Here is a 14,799-nt window from a genome sequence, read left to right as displayed (position 1 = left end):
CTGACATACCCAGGCCCCCCCAGCTGCTAACACCTACCTGAGGAAATCGAACGCGTTGCTTCTGGGGGTGCAACCATGGCTCCCACCTGTCTGCGCCTCTCGGTATAGAGGCTCTTGTCCCGTTGGCTTGCTCCAGTTTACAGGCTTGCAACAAAGAGGCAAAGAAGGACCACTTGAACACAGCTATCCCTGGCTGAAAGAATGGCATTTTGGCTTACTTTTGTCAGAAGGAAACGTAGTGTTTCAATATAAGCCTCTAATACCCTTAAAAAAAAGGAGTGATGAAAGATTTGCTTGACATAACTAATGTTCTTGATAGCTCCTGTTTCCTGACATGGCAATAATTGATTCTCAGGTCAGTGAGTGGGGGTTATTCCAATATAGGAGAGCATGTCTTATGTGTATGGGAGAACAGCATATCAGCTCTGAAGCATGTGTAGCAGGCAAAGGATATGTTCTTTTGCAATGCGTGGGTGCGCCTACTAGTAAGTAGAAGTCAGAAACCCCTGCTGGCCTTGCAACAGCAACAGCCTGGTGTAACTCTGCTTACCTTCGAACACACCTCAGAAGTGTCCCCAGTGCTGTAAGGCAGGAACGTAAGGGATAAGACAGCTGGCTACATAAACTAAGAAATACACACACCCCACACACCCCTCACAAGAAAGGATGGAGCCCTGCACTGAGCCAGACTCTGCTTTTCCTTCTGGTAGGAAGCAGAACTCCTCTGAGCACAACTAAGGGGTAATGAGGCATCCTCCCTCTTTGATGTCCCCCTCTCCTGTAGGTCCAGGAAAATACGGTGGGTCACTCTACTTCCAGACTGGCACACCTCAGGTCTTCAAAGGCCAGTGTATCTTTTCACAGAGATGGATTTTCTTTTTTTTTCCCCAAGCCAGTCCAGCAGAAGTCTCTACATGTTTTCCAGATCATGTGCAAATGTGTGGGAGCTGAAGGTCAGGCAGTGTGAAAGGACAAAAAAGCCATTTGGTAATGGGTAATGTGTTTCCACTGCACTGCAGACCAAACCGTCTGTTTCTGCAAGGGCTGCGATCAGAGCAGGATTTTATCCTTACTTCAGCATATATGTTACCCTGTCTCTCCCCTAAACCCTAGCCTGATACAAATTCTTTCACATCATTGTTAGCTCTGGTAAAAGAGGTCAAATTTTATTCCAGCACATTCAGATTCAAAGGGTTAGAAGAAAGGTCCTAAAAAGACTACTCTGCCCCCCCATATCTGAAATGGCATGTGGGATGAGTCTGTCCACATAAGAAGTCTGGCCAGAGGATGAAGTGTGGGTTGTACGGCGCTGCTCCCCAGCATTTGGCTGCTTCTTGGTCACACAGGCACACCATTTTTTCACACCGGTCTGTCAGGTTATCTGCAAAAGAAAATGTGAGCGGAGGATGAGAGGTTCTGTATTAGTCGAAGGCAAGAAAGTTTTAAGAGGAATGATTCCCTAATAAAGCAATACTTAGGGAACAGAGGCTGTGGGAGCAGGAAGAGAGAAGGACCAACATGTCGTGTTGTGTGTGGACCTGACTCTCCCCTGTCCTGTCTCTGTCAACAGGTCTGACCTTAACTGTGACCAAAAGCATCAAAAAGTAGCAGCTAAACATAAATTGGCAATGCTTATAAAAACCTGCCCAGGACAAAGCGTTCCCTGCTTCTAGAACTGTGTGAACAATGGGAGTTTAGTTCAGAGGCCGAAGCTGAAAAAGAAAATTATTTTAGCTTAGCCTGAGCTAAAAATATTCCATTTTCCCTCAGTCAGTCAACTTCCCTTTTAACTCCTCCTTGTGCACATCAGACCAATTTCAAAAGAAAAAAATGCTGCTTTGAAAGGAAGAGTCTCCCAGAGGAACATTCAGAAACCCGAGGGTATAGAAGCACCCACCAGGCATCCTTCACTCATGCTCCATGAGTTGCTCTTACATCTCTCTGATCTCTGCAGAAAAGCCAAGGAACTTCACAGCAGAGTCAGGTACCTGATTTTTGTGAGTCAGCAGCTAACGAAACTGATCAAAATTATACGTGTGGAGCTATTTATAATGCCATTATATGACTACATCACTAGGTAAGGACCATGAGGACCATCAGAGCAACTAGCTCAGGTGGCTCTATTGCAAATGGCTGATTTTGGGTTAATGAACCCCATCCCACCTATAGGTGGCTTAAATGCAGCCGTTGGGCTAATATTTCAAAGCACAGTGCCTTGTTTATTTGAGGCTGCTACTATAGATTATCTAACACCCGCCAAACCCCACACTAGGCAAAGTTTAAAGTGTGACTTCATGCCAGTGCACATGGGATTTGCTCCAAAACCAACTGCAAAGAGTACAGGAATCTTTCCAGATTTCACTGGACTCTGCTGGATCAACCCTGTATCTGATAAATAAGAAGACCCCATATTTCTTAAGCTCTTCTGAAAAGAATCACATGTTTACTGATAAAAAGTGTTTCAAGGGTCCCATGGATGAGGACTCAGCACTAAGTCCATTTTTTATTTAGCTACCAGTCCTGCTCAATTTTCTCCTTGCCCTCTGCTGCTTGAGTTCTTCCTGTGCCGTGCCAACCACCGTCAGTCTAATGTGAGTACAAGAGTCTGGCTTGGCAGTCGTTTCTGTTAGAGCAGAATGATTTTTTTGACCAGCCCCCACAACTTACATCCTTTTCTATATTCTGGGTATTTATTGAATGGAATTCGCCTACATGTGATGGCATCTCTGGACTGAAAAATATGGTTTTGCCAATTTTTTTCATTCCATGAACAAAACTGCCTAACAGTAGCAAAAGGAGGAAAAGTCCCAGGTAAAATGAGTTTCTGTTTAATTTACCTGAAAATATCTGTGTTTATGATACAGTGCCAGGCAACAGGCATTTATTTGCTCTTGCATAGAAAGGACAGTGCAAGCAGTTCTGCTTCTAATGTTTGTGGACATCGCTACCCCAGGCCCAGCAAGCAAGCCTGGAAATTTAATTCTTCATCCCTTTTGTTTGAATGGGATCAGACAATATACCTTCACACCTCAGTAAAACCTGCTGTGCTGTAGCCTGGGGTGGGAAATTTGCCTTCAGAACACATTTCTATTGTTCCTCCCCATGGGGGATGTCAGGGGAAGTGAAGCCTGCTGAGGGCTTGTGGAGAACAGTTGATGGATGCTTCTCAGGCATTGCCTGGACATCAGTTAAGGAATGAATGGCATTTGTTTAACTCATGCTTGTTAGCCAGGTTGGAGCAACAGCTGCCCAGTGCAGTCTTATGGGACATACTTTGCACGTGTCTTGTGGACTTGATGATACGCCTCACATCTGCAGCTAGGATTGTTCCTTCACAGCAAAAAGAAACAGGGTTTTCTTTTTCAGATAACAATAGCTAGCAGATAATATCAGTCAGCTATGGAAATATGGGTAAGCGGGAGGGAGAGCAGTTACACATTAAAGCAATACATTCCTTAGCCGGCACTTTGTATTTAATAGGTTGTTCTGGCACTTGGAAAAGAGCAACTGCAGATGTGCTGTGACCCATCCCGTATCTGCTGGCAGATTTTCAGCTGCTGGAGAGGCTGAGGATTGCACCAGTAGAATATGGTCTTCTGATAAGGTGGAAACACTCTTTTAATGTTCAGGCAAGTAGCTTTGATGGTACAGGGACAAGTTTTACTCTCACATGTTTCTTTGCAAACTTTAGAAGTGTTCTACAATGGATTTTACCATCAGGGACTTTTTGGAGACTTAGAAATAGAAGTGACAAATTCTAAGACTCAAGTCATCTGGTGTATGTCAAAACAAACTGGTGTGAGCCACTGACGGGCTGTGATTGTGCAATTCAAGACCTTCTTGACTGGGTACCAGCTGTAGAGCTGAGCACAGCCCACACTCACTGTATGCCTGCGGCATTCGAGAGCATTTGACTCCGCAAGTTTCAGAATCCCTGCTGGAGCCCTAGGGCTTTAGGCTGGAGTCCCACACGAGGCAAAGATGCAGGCTGGCACCCTATTTAACCTGTCTTACAGACATGTGTAATAGCATGGCTCTTCTCTAGCAGTACATAATGGTAAGTAAAACGGTGAACAGTCCCACTGGACAGAGGGCCAAAACTGCCGTGGGAAGACCACCCCTGCAGAAGTTCTGACAGGTAGACCATTGCACAGCTTTGGGAAGGCACCGGTAAGGAGCAGGTGTGCTTAATGCAGGTGGACAGAGAGCCTCCGGAGAGGCATCTGCATCTGTGCCAACCTGAGACGGCTTGTTGGCTCCATGGCCCCCGCTCCCACTCCTCAGCCTGGGGAGGACTCCGGTTACCTGGGACAGCTGGTGCTGGGGCTCCAGCCTTTCTCCCAGCTCCAGCTGGGGACTCTCGGCAAGCCCAGTGATCCAGGCAAGGGACGGGAAGAGAGCTCAGAGGAGAACAGACGTTGCCCAAGGCGGCTTTAAAACCATCTCAGCATACACAGACCTGCCTCCGAGGCCCACAAAGCCCTTAGGTCAGGCTATGCGCCTGCAGAGGAAGGAGCGAAACAAACCCAACATGAGCGAGCCTTTCCTTACCGCACCGCACGGCGTTCTGCTCACATGCCCACCGGTACTGCTGCGCCTTCGGGCTGCAGCCTTCCTTCTCTGCCTTGTCATAGCAGCAGTCGTGCCTGTGGCAGCACCTGGGAGAGAACAAAAGGTAGAGTTTGGGCTCAGGCATCCTGCACGTTTTGCTCAGGGGTGTTTGCTCGTACTCCAGGAGTGCTCCACTCATGCACCACTTAGGACAGCAATGTTTGCCCCAGCCTGCCAGTAAATCGTCTGTCGATGAACCAAGCGTCCTGGCATCTCTTTGAAAATTCACATGGCTCAGGAGCTCATTAAAGCTATATTTTCTCCCATAACCACCATGCTGCTTCCTCTGAGCTTTCGCTCTCAGAAAGGCAGGTGTGGTCAACACGTGATAATCCCACTCACTGAAATGGTGCGTGACCGTGGGTCACCAGCTTAGGCTTAGACCCATCTCAGAATTTGGAGTCGGGATGTTTTTCGCCTTCCTCAGCATCACCGAGCAGCTCCATCTCTCCAGTTCACCTGGACCTGCCACGTGCTCTTTGGCCCATCCAGTTTCTGAGAGCTGGCTACAAACTCATCAGCCTCAATGGCGGGATTCATATCAGTTAACTTCAGGTCCCTAAATGTAAACATCTCCATCTAAGGCATTGATCTATGCTGCCTTTATGCATGTCTGGGGCACAGTTCGTATTATCGTGCTGAGGAGATGTAACATAGGTGAAAAACATTGCATTTGAAAGTGCAATTGCTTCTCATTGACCATAGAGGGGGCTGAGGGTGACTAGCTCAGCTGATGGTATCAGCCCTACACACTAGTCAGTGAGATGATTCCCACTGTAAATTACTTCAGAATTTATAGAAAACTTGACCCCACTTGAATTTCATTCTGGTAGTTCAGTGACTCAAAATACACTGAGAAAAAATTCAGCATTTAGAGAGGTTCTCTGCCAGATAACCAAGGTTGGTTGAGCAAGGATGCGAGGTCAGAGGCTGGAGCCAGAGAAGAGTGAGCTCCTGCGTTTCCAGAAGCTGTCCCTGCAAGATCACTGCGACTCTACAGAGAAACCACTCTACTAATTGGGAAGCATCAAGGTAGGCTAATCTTAGGTGTAAAGGAGGAGCAGACAGCTTTTAGAGAAGCTCTGGAGTCCTAGATGTGAATATCTTCAAGACATCAATGAGCTGGCCAAAAGGGAGCATGTCTGTGCTGGCTGCCCAAATCCAGTTGAAGACCTTCAAGGCCTGAGGTCAGTGTACCTGAAAAGCCAATAAAAGTCTGCAAAACACTCTAGGATCCAACATGATATCCCTCTGGAAAAGTGGAAAAAACCTGCAAGAAGGATAAAGGTCCCTTGTGCAGGAAGCGGGGCTTCTCCAGAGACCCGTTGGGAGCTGCTGGTACCTTACCCGGGAGCTCAGGAGCATCACAAACTCCATCACCCTCTGCTGCAGGAGGATTTTGCCCTTTTAGAAGTTGGTTTACAGATATGAGGGCTGATGGGCTGTGTGAGGTGATAAAGCCCAGGAAAAAACCAACAATTTTTGAAGTGCGAAGAAGAAGATCCACCACTGATGCAAATTCTAATAAAATGACTGCAACTAGCTCAGGTCAATCATGTGAAAGAGACAACAGAATCAGACCAGTCAGATCAAATTCAGCCTTCAAGTAACCCCTGTGATTACACACAGGCTGAATTTAGTCTGGTGTGCTTTCCCTGCTGACTGAGCTCCCGATTTAGTAGTTAAAGTAGCAATTTCATCCCACAGATGAGTCTGCAAACTAAATGCCCTTTTTTTTTTCAGCTTGCAGAGATGGAACCTGTGTACTGATTATGACCAGACTGCTCACTGCATTGTGAAACCTAGAAATGTAAGTTAGCAGTAGCAGACTAGTATGTCCCTCCATGCCAGCTCCTCAAAGGACGTCAGAATGGGACTAAGCCCTATGGGATATACGTATCCAGAAGTTTTGCCATGAGGAGTTACAGCAATTGCTGTAATCGAGAAGACCTTATTCAGCCCATGGAACTGGTTCTGTTGGACATGACGGCACTAACAGGCTGAGGGTCAGATCTTTAGTGATCCAGTCACACCTCACTCCTGGGCTTGTCCTGAAGACTTGAGAAGTGAAAGGCCAAAGGAGAGAAGAATTCGCAGCGTTGTGGAAAGTATGTAAGTCTCAGCTTTCTCCAGTGTATGAGTCCCTATGGAAAGTGCCATATGATATGACCGGGATGGACTATGCACTGAGCTACAACTGGGGCACGTGTCATCTGGAGGAGTTGCTGTAGCTGAGGGCATCCTGGCTAACGTACCTTAAGCTGCGGCACAGCCTCATCTGTCCTCAGGGAGGTAGATGGCAGAGCAGTCCCATCATGGGTGTCTCATATATGGGGGACAGAGCACAAGAGGCCACGGTGGAGAGCCACGAGTCAGGCTGAGCTGAGGCAGAGTGCCAGCTGTAGAAATCACAGCGTTTATGAGGTCTGAAGAGTGAATCAGCAGTCAAATCGGTAAAGTTGTCAGTGATGGAGGAGCGTGGGGAGGAGGAACAACGCAAAGGCAGACAGGCAAAGGGAGGAATTAGAAGCCTGTGAGCCAAAGGAATGAAATTGCTCTTCATGGAGAGCCAGAGGGAACGAGCAGAAAAAGAGGTAGGAGAAGAAGTGAGAAAGGATCTTGGAGGGGGCAAAAGAGGGTCTGTGAATCAGGCACGGACAAGCAAATGAGCACGAGAGAGGTGTGCTAGCTAGCTGTGAGAACTCGCTGCTCCTTAGCTGCCTTGGTGAAATCAGCGGGATTGCATAAATTCCGCAGGATTTGGGGCATAAGTCTGCTTCGCCTTACACCGACCGGTTCCTCCTGATGATACCCATAACTGCAGCGGGGTGACATGTAGCTTACACCAACAAAAAGCAAGAAGAATTTGCCTCATATGTTACAAACATCTCTTTCAGATGCTCTGAAAGAACTGCCAGGGAATGAAGAGTGAGGAAATTTATCGTTGTCCTTTGCCACCTTCGATGTCTGTCTGAAAATGCTCTTTTCTGCACCTGGGTCAGAACATGGCGTTAAGCTTTTAATAACCTGCTAACACTTGGTTAGAGCAACACAAACAGAGTCAGCCAACACTATGGCAGAGCACTGGTCAACAGGTATGGAAAACAAATACAACTGCATCATCTAGTTAGTAAGCAACCTATTCATCACCTCTGGGCTACCAAACGGCCGTAATGGCTACAGACAGCTCTGGCTGGCCCTCAGGGATCCGCTGGCCAGACCCCTGCCGCTGAGCAAATGCCATTAAGGTAAGAATTTGTCACGTTGTTTTTGTCACGTTAACAGCACAACCACCACTGCGTGTCCTTTTGTCTTGCTTTAACACAGCAACTGAGGGGAAATCTTACTCTTCCCTATGGGTTTGCCAGAACTTAGATGAGCCATATATGCCACCCTGCCTTTCATGGCATTTGGGGTTTTCAGGGAGGTGCTGAGCACCTTCAGGTCCTCCTTTACAAAATGGGGTCTGCAGCAAGCCAGGGCAACAGAAAGGGGAAGGAGAAACAAATCTATTGACTTTCTTCGGAAGAGATGTTATTATGTCTTGAAGTGATGGGCCTGTGAGAGTGGAACAAAAGGGAAAAGGTAATTACTGACAACTCCACATCAAAGTCGGTGTGTGAAATAAACCTTATAAAAGGATTACCCACTCAAAGGCGCTTTTTTTTTCCCCATAAAAGAGAGGTGTTTAGAAGCAGGCTAGCCCTGTCTAGACAGATTGACTGAATTACTCACAAGAAAATTACTCCTTTTGTAGGGGTCTCAGTAACAAACCTAGAAGTGTCAAGGGGGTGAGTCATTTCAAACAGTGTGTGTCACTCAAAGCCAGTAGTTTTGCCACTCTGCTTCTTTCTTTTTTAGAATGGCAAATATGGAAAATAATGTGGTCACTTTCATAGGCATGGGGTACTCAACCAAACTGATTTTTGCACTCCTTCTCAGTAACAGATATCAGAAGATTCCTTTAGGAAACATAAAATGGAAAATTTTAGGGCTAAATCTAAATACGTTTCTGGTTTGTTTTGTTTTGTTTTTTTTTTTTTGCAGCCAAGCGTTGCAGCTAAGGGATAATAATGAATGCACTTAAAGGATCAAGCTTCCTTTTTACAAACTATCTGGTACTTTCAGCCATTTCCAGTTGCAGAGTCTCATTTTCTGCCATTAAGATAAAATCCATATCTCATGGAAATCAAATGGCAGCAGAAACACCAGCTGACAAACATGTGGCCGTATTTTACTCTATCTGTTTTTCAGGAGTGCTGACCACTCGCATTTCCCAGAGTCACCTAAACTTGGGGGTCACCTAAAGCCTATGGAACACAGCTTTTAGGGGACTCCACTCAGCCCTTTGGTAAAAGGAGTACTCCAAATTAGCGAAGTCATGTTTTACTTTAAAGACCTGATTATGAGAGTTGGTAAAGGCCTAACAAAAATAATACACACCTTTACAGACACTGCTGTAAGTGATGATAAGCAGGTCAAGAGATATTACTGAAAATTAAAAGAAATCTTTACACCTGAAAGCTATGACACTTTGTAGGCACTTACTCATTATTTCTAAGTCCTGTATTGACTATCTCATAGATTAAATGTTTCATAGGTATAAACCAGGGATGTGAAGAGACAGCTTTGGGAATGAAACGTCTCGTCGCATTAACGAAGACATCTCCACTAGTTCTAGGGGACGCTTGCTCTTTTATGCCCACAGAGGAGTTGTCCTTTAACCTTGGCATCCTTCTTTTCTTCCTTTTTTGCTTTTTTCTGTCCTGCCAATTCAGCAAGAGTTTGGTTTTGTAGCAATGCAAAATGTCTCCAATGGCTGGATATTCTGGAAAGCTCAGTTTCCTTCCCAGTGATCTGCACGCTGCCTTCACTCCCCGTAAAAGCAGTGCTTGCTTATCGGTAGCACCTGGTCTGTTGACTGTAGATAAACAGATAGACTTGTGTACTCTGTCTTTGAGGTTTAAAACCAGACAAGTCTGCAAATAAAAGGCTCAGAGCACACAAAAGTCCACCATGCTCAAGATTTACATGTACGCTAATTGCAAATTACAAGAAAGAAACCTTTGATTGCAACACCGCCTAAACTAATTGATTTTAGCCTCGGGACTAACAAGCACAGCATCTTCACCACTAACAAAGAAGAGGGGAAATAACACCATACCCTCCCCTGTTGTTGTTCTTCCTTGATTCACTGTGAACTAACGGGCAATCGAGGCAACAGGTTTGATTACTCCTTGCAATGACCTAGATTTCTTCCAGAGGATAAACAGCGATATTCCCACTGCTGCCATTTGCAGGACCTGGGTGCAATAACTCTCCAAATACCTTGGTCACTCCCCTTTTTTCAGGCAGGGCTTGCTCACTATGAATAAACATGCATCTACTTCATGAAATCATATCCTGGTTCCTCCTTTGCCCTCCACCCCATAGAGTAGGAGGTCTCAAGAGCTCTGCTGTCATCTAGAAGGTGGTTAAACCCTCATTCAAACCCCAAGTGACACGTGAGTCCTCACTCACAATTCCCCAGTGCTGTTCATATATACTAAGTTCCCTTTCCACGAGGCAGTAACGAGTCCACGGAGTCACAGGAGTACGAACAGAGAAGAGCGGGTAGATCTGCACCGCTTCTGGGCACATAGTTGAGTTTCTTCTTACCAGTCTGTTTTATCTTTAGGCCAGCCTTGTCCTCCCAGTCCACAGTAGCATCCATAGCCAATATATGCCAAAGGAGATCGTCCCGTGCCACACGATATAGCTCCTGCCAATTCGATGATTCCTCGGGTGTGCAGTGAATGGGATTTTCCCAGAGCACCTTTCCAAACTGCAAAGACAGGACATGGCTACACACGAGGATTAAACACGCCTGACACCAATTTTCTTGAAGCCCTTACCTGAGGGCTGGGGTAACCAGGAGGAGGACGCAGAAATGCCCAAGCAGGCTATTTCTGCAGAGGGAGCTCAATTCAAGCAAGACTTACTAGCTCTGGTGCACTAGCCTGTGATTGCAGCTATATTGCACCGGCGAGCAGCGTGCCCGGTTTTGCACGTCACGGAGCCCAAGCTGTTAAGCTTTGCAGGGCCTGTGCCAGCACCATGCAGAACCAGCTGGGCTTCACTGCACCCCAGAGCCCCCAAACCTGGGAACACTTACTAGCTACGCTGTGGTCCCAAGTAGGACGTGAAGCAGCAGAGGACAAGCACATAACCAGACCTAACATGGGCTCTACGGAAAAAAATGAGGTTTCTATGTTGCCCAAGATGTCCTATATTATCCAAGTTTCTCCTACTATTCAGGAGATTTTAACCCATTCTCCAGATGAAAAATGCTGGCGATATTATTAATTTGTGTAGAGGGATAGCTACAAGTCCCTGACCCTCTAAGGCATACTTTGTCAAGGGTACAGTGCCTACATTAGCCAAGATGTATGTATATTGGCTTTCTTTTGAATGTTTGGAAATGCTGGCAACACTTACATCTGCTTCTGTTATTACATTCCATTTAAGTCATAACATCAGGTTGGCTGCATTAATTTGGAAAAAAAAAAAAAAGGAGCTCTGTGTCAGCTGAAGCATGCGGATGGCCACCCAAACCGGTCTGGAGTTTTTTGAGTTACAAATCTTTCAAACAGTGTTGTGATTTCACATGTTAATTTGCAACTCCCTTAGAAACCACAGACTCTACCTTGCAGTAACTGTTACGGAAACTAAGAGTACCCTGCCTCTAATACTCAAACCACCGTGATGCTCAGCTGCAGGCATTGATGCTTATCTTGTTAACGAGTGTTTCTTGCCTGAGTTTACTGTGAAGGACCAAGTGCACTTTGCTCTGCTCTATCGTGGCCGGCAAAGCTACTCACCAGTAGCATCAAAGCCCTCAGACCAACTGCCTAACCCATCCGCTCGTCCCACCCGTGCACGGCCGCTCCGAAAAGAAAAGCCTGCCGAAAAGGGGGGGGACTTCGTGGCACGCTTGGATTGAGAGGGAGGTGACGCCTGGGAGCTGGGAACCCACCGCCGACGTCGCTTTGCCACTTGCCCCCGGCTATTGCAGCGTGCTTGACCTCTTCAAAGTGCGGTGCAAACACGGACTAATTAATCCCCTAAACCACCCGAGGACTCAATACTATTATTAAAACAGTTGATTTCCTTTTAAAACCTAGCCTCTAATCCCCTTGCTTGGGCCTCTCCCTGCATCTCCTGGGCTGGCTCGCCCTCCTAGCCTGATCCAAGCCCCGGCGAGGACAAGGAGGGTCTCTCCCCAGCAAGGACAAGGCAGACTTTTGCTCCCTCCCTGCAGCCCGAGCCCCCAGCAGGAACGAGCGCTGCCCTCCACCATTTTTACCCCAGCGGTCGGCACCTTGGACTGTGCCGGCTCGGAGTTTCGCACAGCTTCTTTATGCTTCCTGGGGCATTCCTCGGGGATTAAATGCACATTCCTGAAAAAGTAACCACTGCTGCTCACCTAAACACTACTTGAGTGTTCGGGTTTTGTGCTAAAAACACATTAGACGGGTGTTATTTGAAACTAAAGAGACAACCTATTTCCCTTGTCTAAACAGCGGGGCTCCGGAGTTAGAAGGGGGCTCCGCTCTCAGGCACCCCAGGGGAAATCACAAGGAGTGAGCTGCTCTGGATTTGGGGTTAAAAATCATGCTTTTTCAACCTGTTGCTGTTTGCAGACCCTGAAAATGTTCCAATGGAGACAAAAACTTCTTTGTAGGCATTCAAGCCTCCTGACGAGCAGCTCGCATTTTTTTTTAGCTTTCACTGACCTCTTAAACCAGGACTGCTGGACTTGGTCTGTTGGCTGCTGGCTGAAAACAGCCGAGGCTGGTGTAAGGTAACTGCACCTCACCTAGAAGAAGAAAGGCCATTCTTCTTTTGGGGATATCTCTGAGGATCAAGGAACTGTAACTACAGTGCAGAGCTCCTCATCAAAGTGGAGAGAAAGCCCCAAAGGGAATTGAGTCCAAAAGACTCAATTAGTGCGCTTAGGGCTGCGTGCTCTGCAAGAGCTTGAAATAACGCGGGCATCCAGGCAGCCTCTGATGTACCTGTTCCATTCTTTGAAAGCTAGCCGGGTTTTGAGCCCGACGGCGGGTCGCCGCAGCTGAGAGGTCAGCCCCAGCAAGTACGTTTCAATATTCAGGAGCACAGCTAATAACTTGACCAAGAACTGAAATTGCTTTTTCTATGCTGGGCAGCCAAGCCAACGCAGCTGGGAAAGCCTTGAAAAAGTCTGAGTCTCCGCAGCAGCCTGCATTTAGCCACATCTCCCATTAGGAACATGTCCAATCATTAGTTATACTACTAACGGGGCACCTTAGCAGAGAACATACCTGCAGGGAGGTGAGCAGAGCTGGATCTGACAACTTACATTTTCTATTTCCTGCTTAAACGGGCAGCCTTTGCTGTAGATTAAGGCAAGGTTTGGGGTTTTATTTTAAAACTGTACTGCAGGTATAACCTCAGACCTGCCAGTTTAGTGTCGCGTTGCCTCTGTGTGTAGGGGCTTTATGTTAGCAGACATTTATGGCTTTTTTTAACAGGCTTTTTAAAAATTATTTTACATTCAGATGAATTGAAAACTGCTTACAAAACCAGGGTATTTCTATGAAGAAACACAGACGCCAACAACTTCGTAGCAAAAACCTATTAAAAAAGAAAACGACCCGCGTTTATAGAGCCCCAGCTATGTAAACCACCGGGGAAGCGAAGCAGGCAGCTCGCACGCACAGCCCCTCGCTATAAAGTCGCAAAGAGTCGAGCGGCGCTTTTTTTCTTCTCACTTGGCCCAACCACACCGAGGTGCCTGCCGTGAAGCACACAAAGCTGACGGCGAGGGGAGAGCCTGTCCCGGGATGGGGGGGAGAGGCGTGGGGAGGGAGAGGGGCCGAGAGGTTGTACTCACCTGCCTGAAGCAGCATCAGCAGCAGCAGCAGGCGGGAGCCCATGGGCAGATCGCTCCCGTGTTCCTGTACCCTGCCGGGGTTCAGCCGCCGGGATGGCCGGCAGCACCTCGCCGCGCTGCCGAGCGTAGCCGAGGTGTGGGTGTGCTTAACAATCCTCCTGGGCCGCTGCTCCGGGGTTTATATATCTCTGGCTCTGCGCCCGTCTGAAGCGAAACACCCTTTTCTGCGATGCCTCGGAGCCCCGGTCCAGTCCGTCCTCGCAGCGGGCTCCTCGCTGCATGGGGAGAGGGCGAGGGCTGGCTCTGTTTGCCTAGCATCGCCTTTGGGAGGGAGGGGCTGCTGGAAGGGCATTAGGCTGGCGGTCCCCAGGACAGCCTGAGACACCCAGGCACTAAGCCGGGCTCCTTCTTTAAGCTGTTTGCTTACAGACCCTGGTTAACCTCTGAGTAGCTGCGGAAAAGGGAAGCCCGCAACCGGGCTTTGTGTGGCTTGGGCTCGCTGCTGTGGCGTCCCCCTGGCAAGGATTTTCTCTTTTTATAGATCACTCTTTCCAGGGTAAATTTTTTTTTTTTTTAATTATTTTATTTTAAGAGTGATTATTTTTCATGTTTAAAAAAGAAGAGACAAAACTATAAAAGTCCAACAGAAAGAATACTGTTAGGTGCAAGTATCTAATTATAAACTGACAAACATAGCTAATTCTGCGCCACTCCCAAGGGAAAAACCACCACCCTCTCGGCCTGTTGCTGCACCTGACTGACACCAACTGATTTCTTGAAGACTCCTCAGTATGTGGGTCCCAGCCACGGCAACAGACCAGCAGCTGGGGACAGTCCCCCAGGGCCAGCTGTGCTCTGGTGGCACCGGGCAGCCGGATCGGCAAAGTGACCTCCTCGTCACCCGTCAGTGGGAGAGACGGCTATGGTTGTTTTGCCTTTGGGGTTGAAACAGCTTCACCCAGCCCTCCAGGGCTTTAAATCTCCTGCCTTGCTTGGTACAGCAGCCATCCGCCGTGTTGGGGTCCAAGCATCTGCCCCTTCCCCAGTGTGGGCATGATGGGCAGGGCTGGCTGCTCTGCTGGGAGAGGGAGAGGAGGGGATGAAGGCTGCTTGCCCCTTCCTCAGCAGCACCCCTTGCCCGAGTTCCCCATGGTAAAGCTGTGCCTCCCTTCTTAACGGCGTGGTTTTAAATATTTGCTTGCTAAATATTGGTACTCGAATCAAAGGTCAGCAGCAAGTCATTTCCACGGGTGCCTTCCGCTGAGACCAGCCCT

General features: G+C 47.7%; 1 protein-coding gene across 1 annotated transcript; it reads right to left on the bottom strand.

Moving 5' to 3' along the window:
* Positions 1-1,164: 1,164 nt before the first annotated feature.
* On the bottom strand, positions 1,165-13,568 carry LOC142034057 (phospholipase A2-like). Its single transcript, XM_075034764.1, has 4 exons — positions 13,526-13,568; positions 10,270-10,435; positions 4,552-4,658; positions 1,165-1,381 (listed from the first exon to the last, which is right to left on the bottom strand). The coding sequence occupies exons 1-4, from the start codon at positions 13,566-13,568 to the stop codon at positions 1,218-1,220; spliced, it is 480 nt and encodes a 159-aa protein (XP_074890865.1). The 3' UTR covers positions 1,165-1,217.
* Between the last annotated feature and the right edge of the window lie 1,231 nt (positions 13,569-14,799).

The sequence above is a fragment of the Buteo buteo genome, chromosome 8 (assembly GCF_964188355.1).
Source record: "Buteo buteo chromosome 8, bButBut1.hap1.1, whole genome shotgun sequence".
Classification (NCBI taxonomy): domain Eukaryota; kingdom Metazoa; phylum Chordata; class Aves; order Accipitriformes; family Accipitridae; genus Buteo; species Buteo buteo.
The sequence above is the reverse complement of the archived record's forward strand: the minus strand, read 5'-3'. Positions and strand labels throughout refer to the sequence as shown.

Coding starts and splice junctions, on each gene's coding strand:
- LOC142034057 (XM_075034764.1), bottom strand. CDS start 13,568: ATGGGCTCCCGCCTGCTGCTGCTGCTGATGCTGCTTCAGGCAG. Junction 4,659..10,269: donor CCTAAAGATAAAACAGACTG/GTAAGAAGAAAC, acceptor GTTCTCTCCCAG/GTGCTGCCACAGGCACGACT. Junction 1,382..4,551: donor GCAGAACGCCGTGCGGTGCG/GTAAGGAAAGGC, acceptor TTTCTTTTGCAG/ATAACCTGACAGACCGGTGT.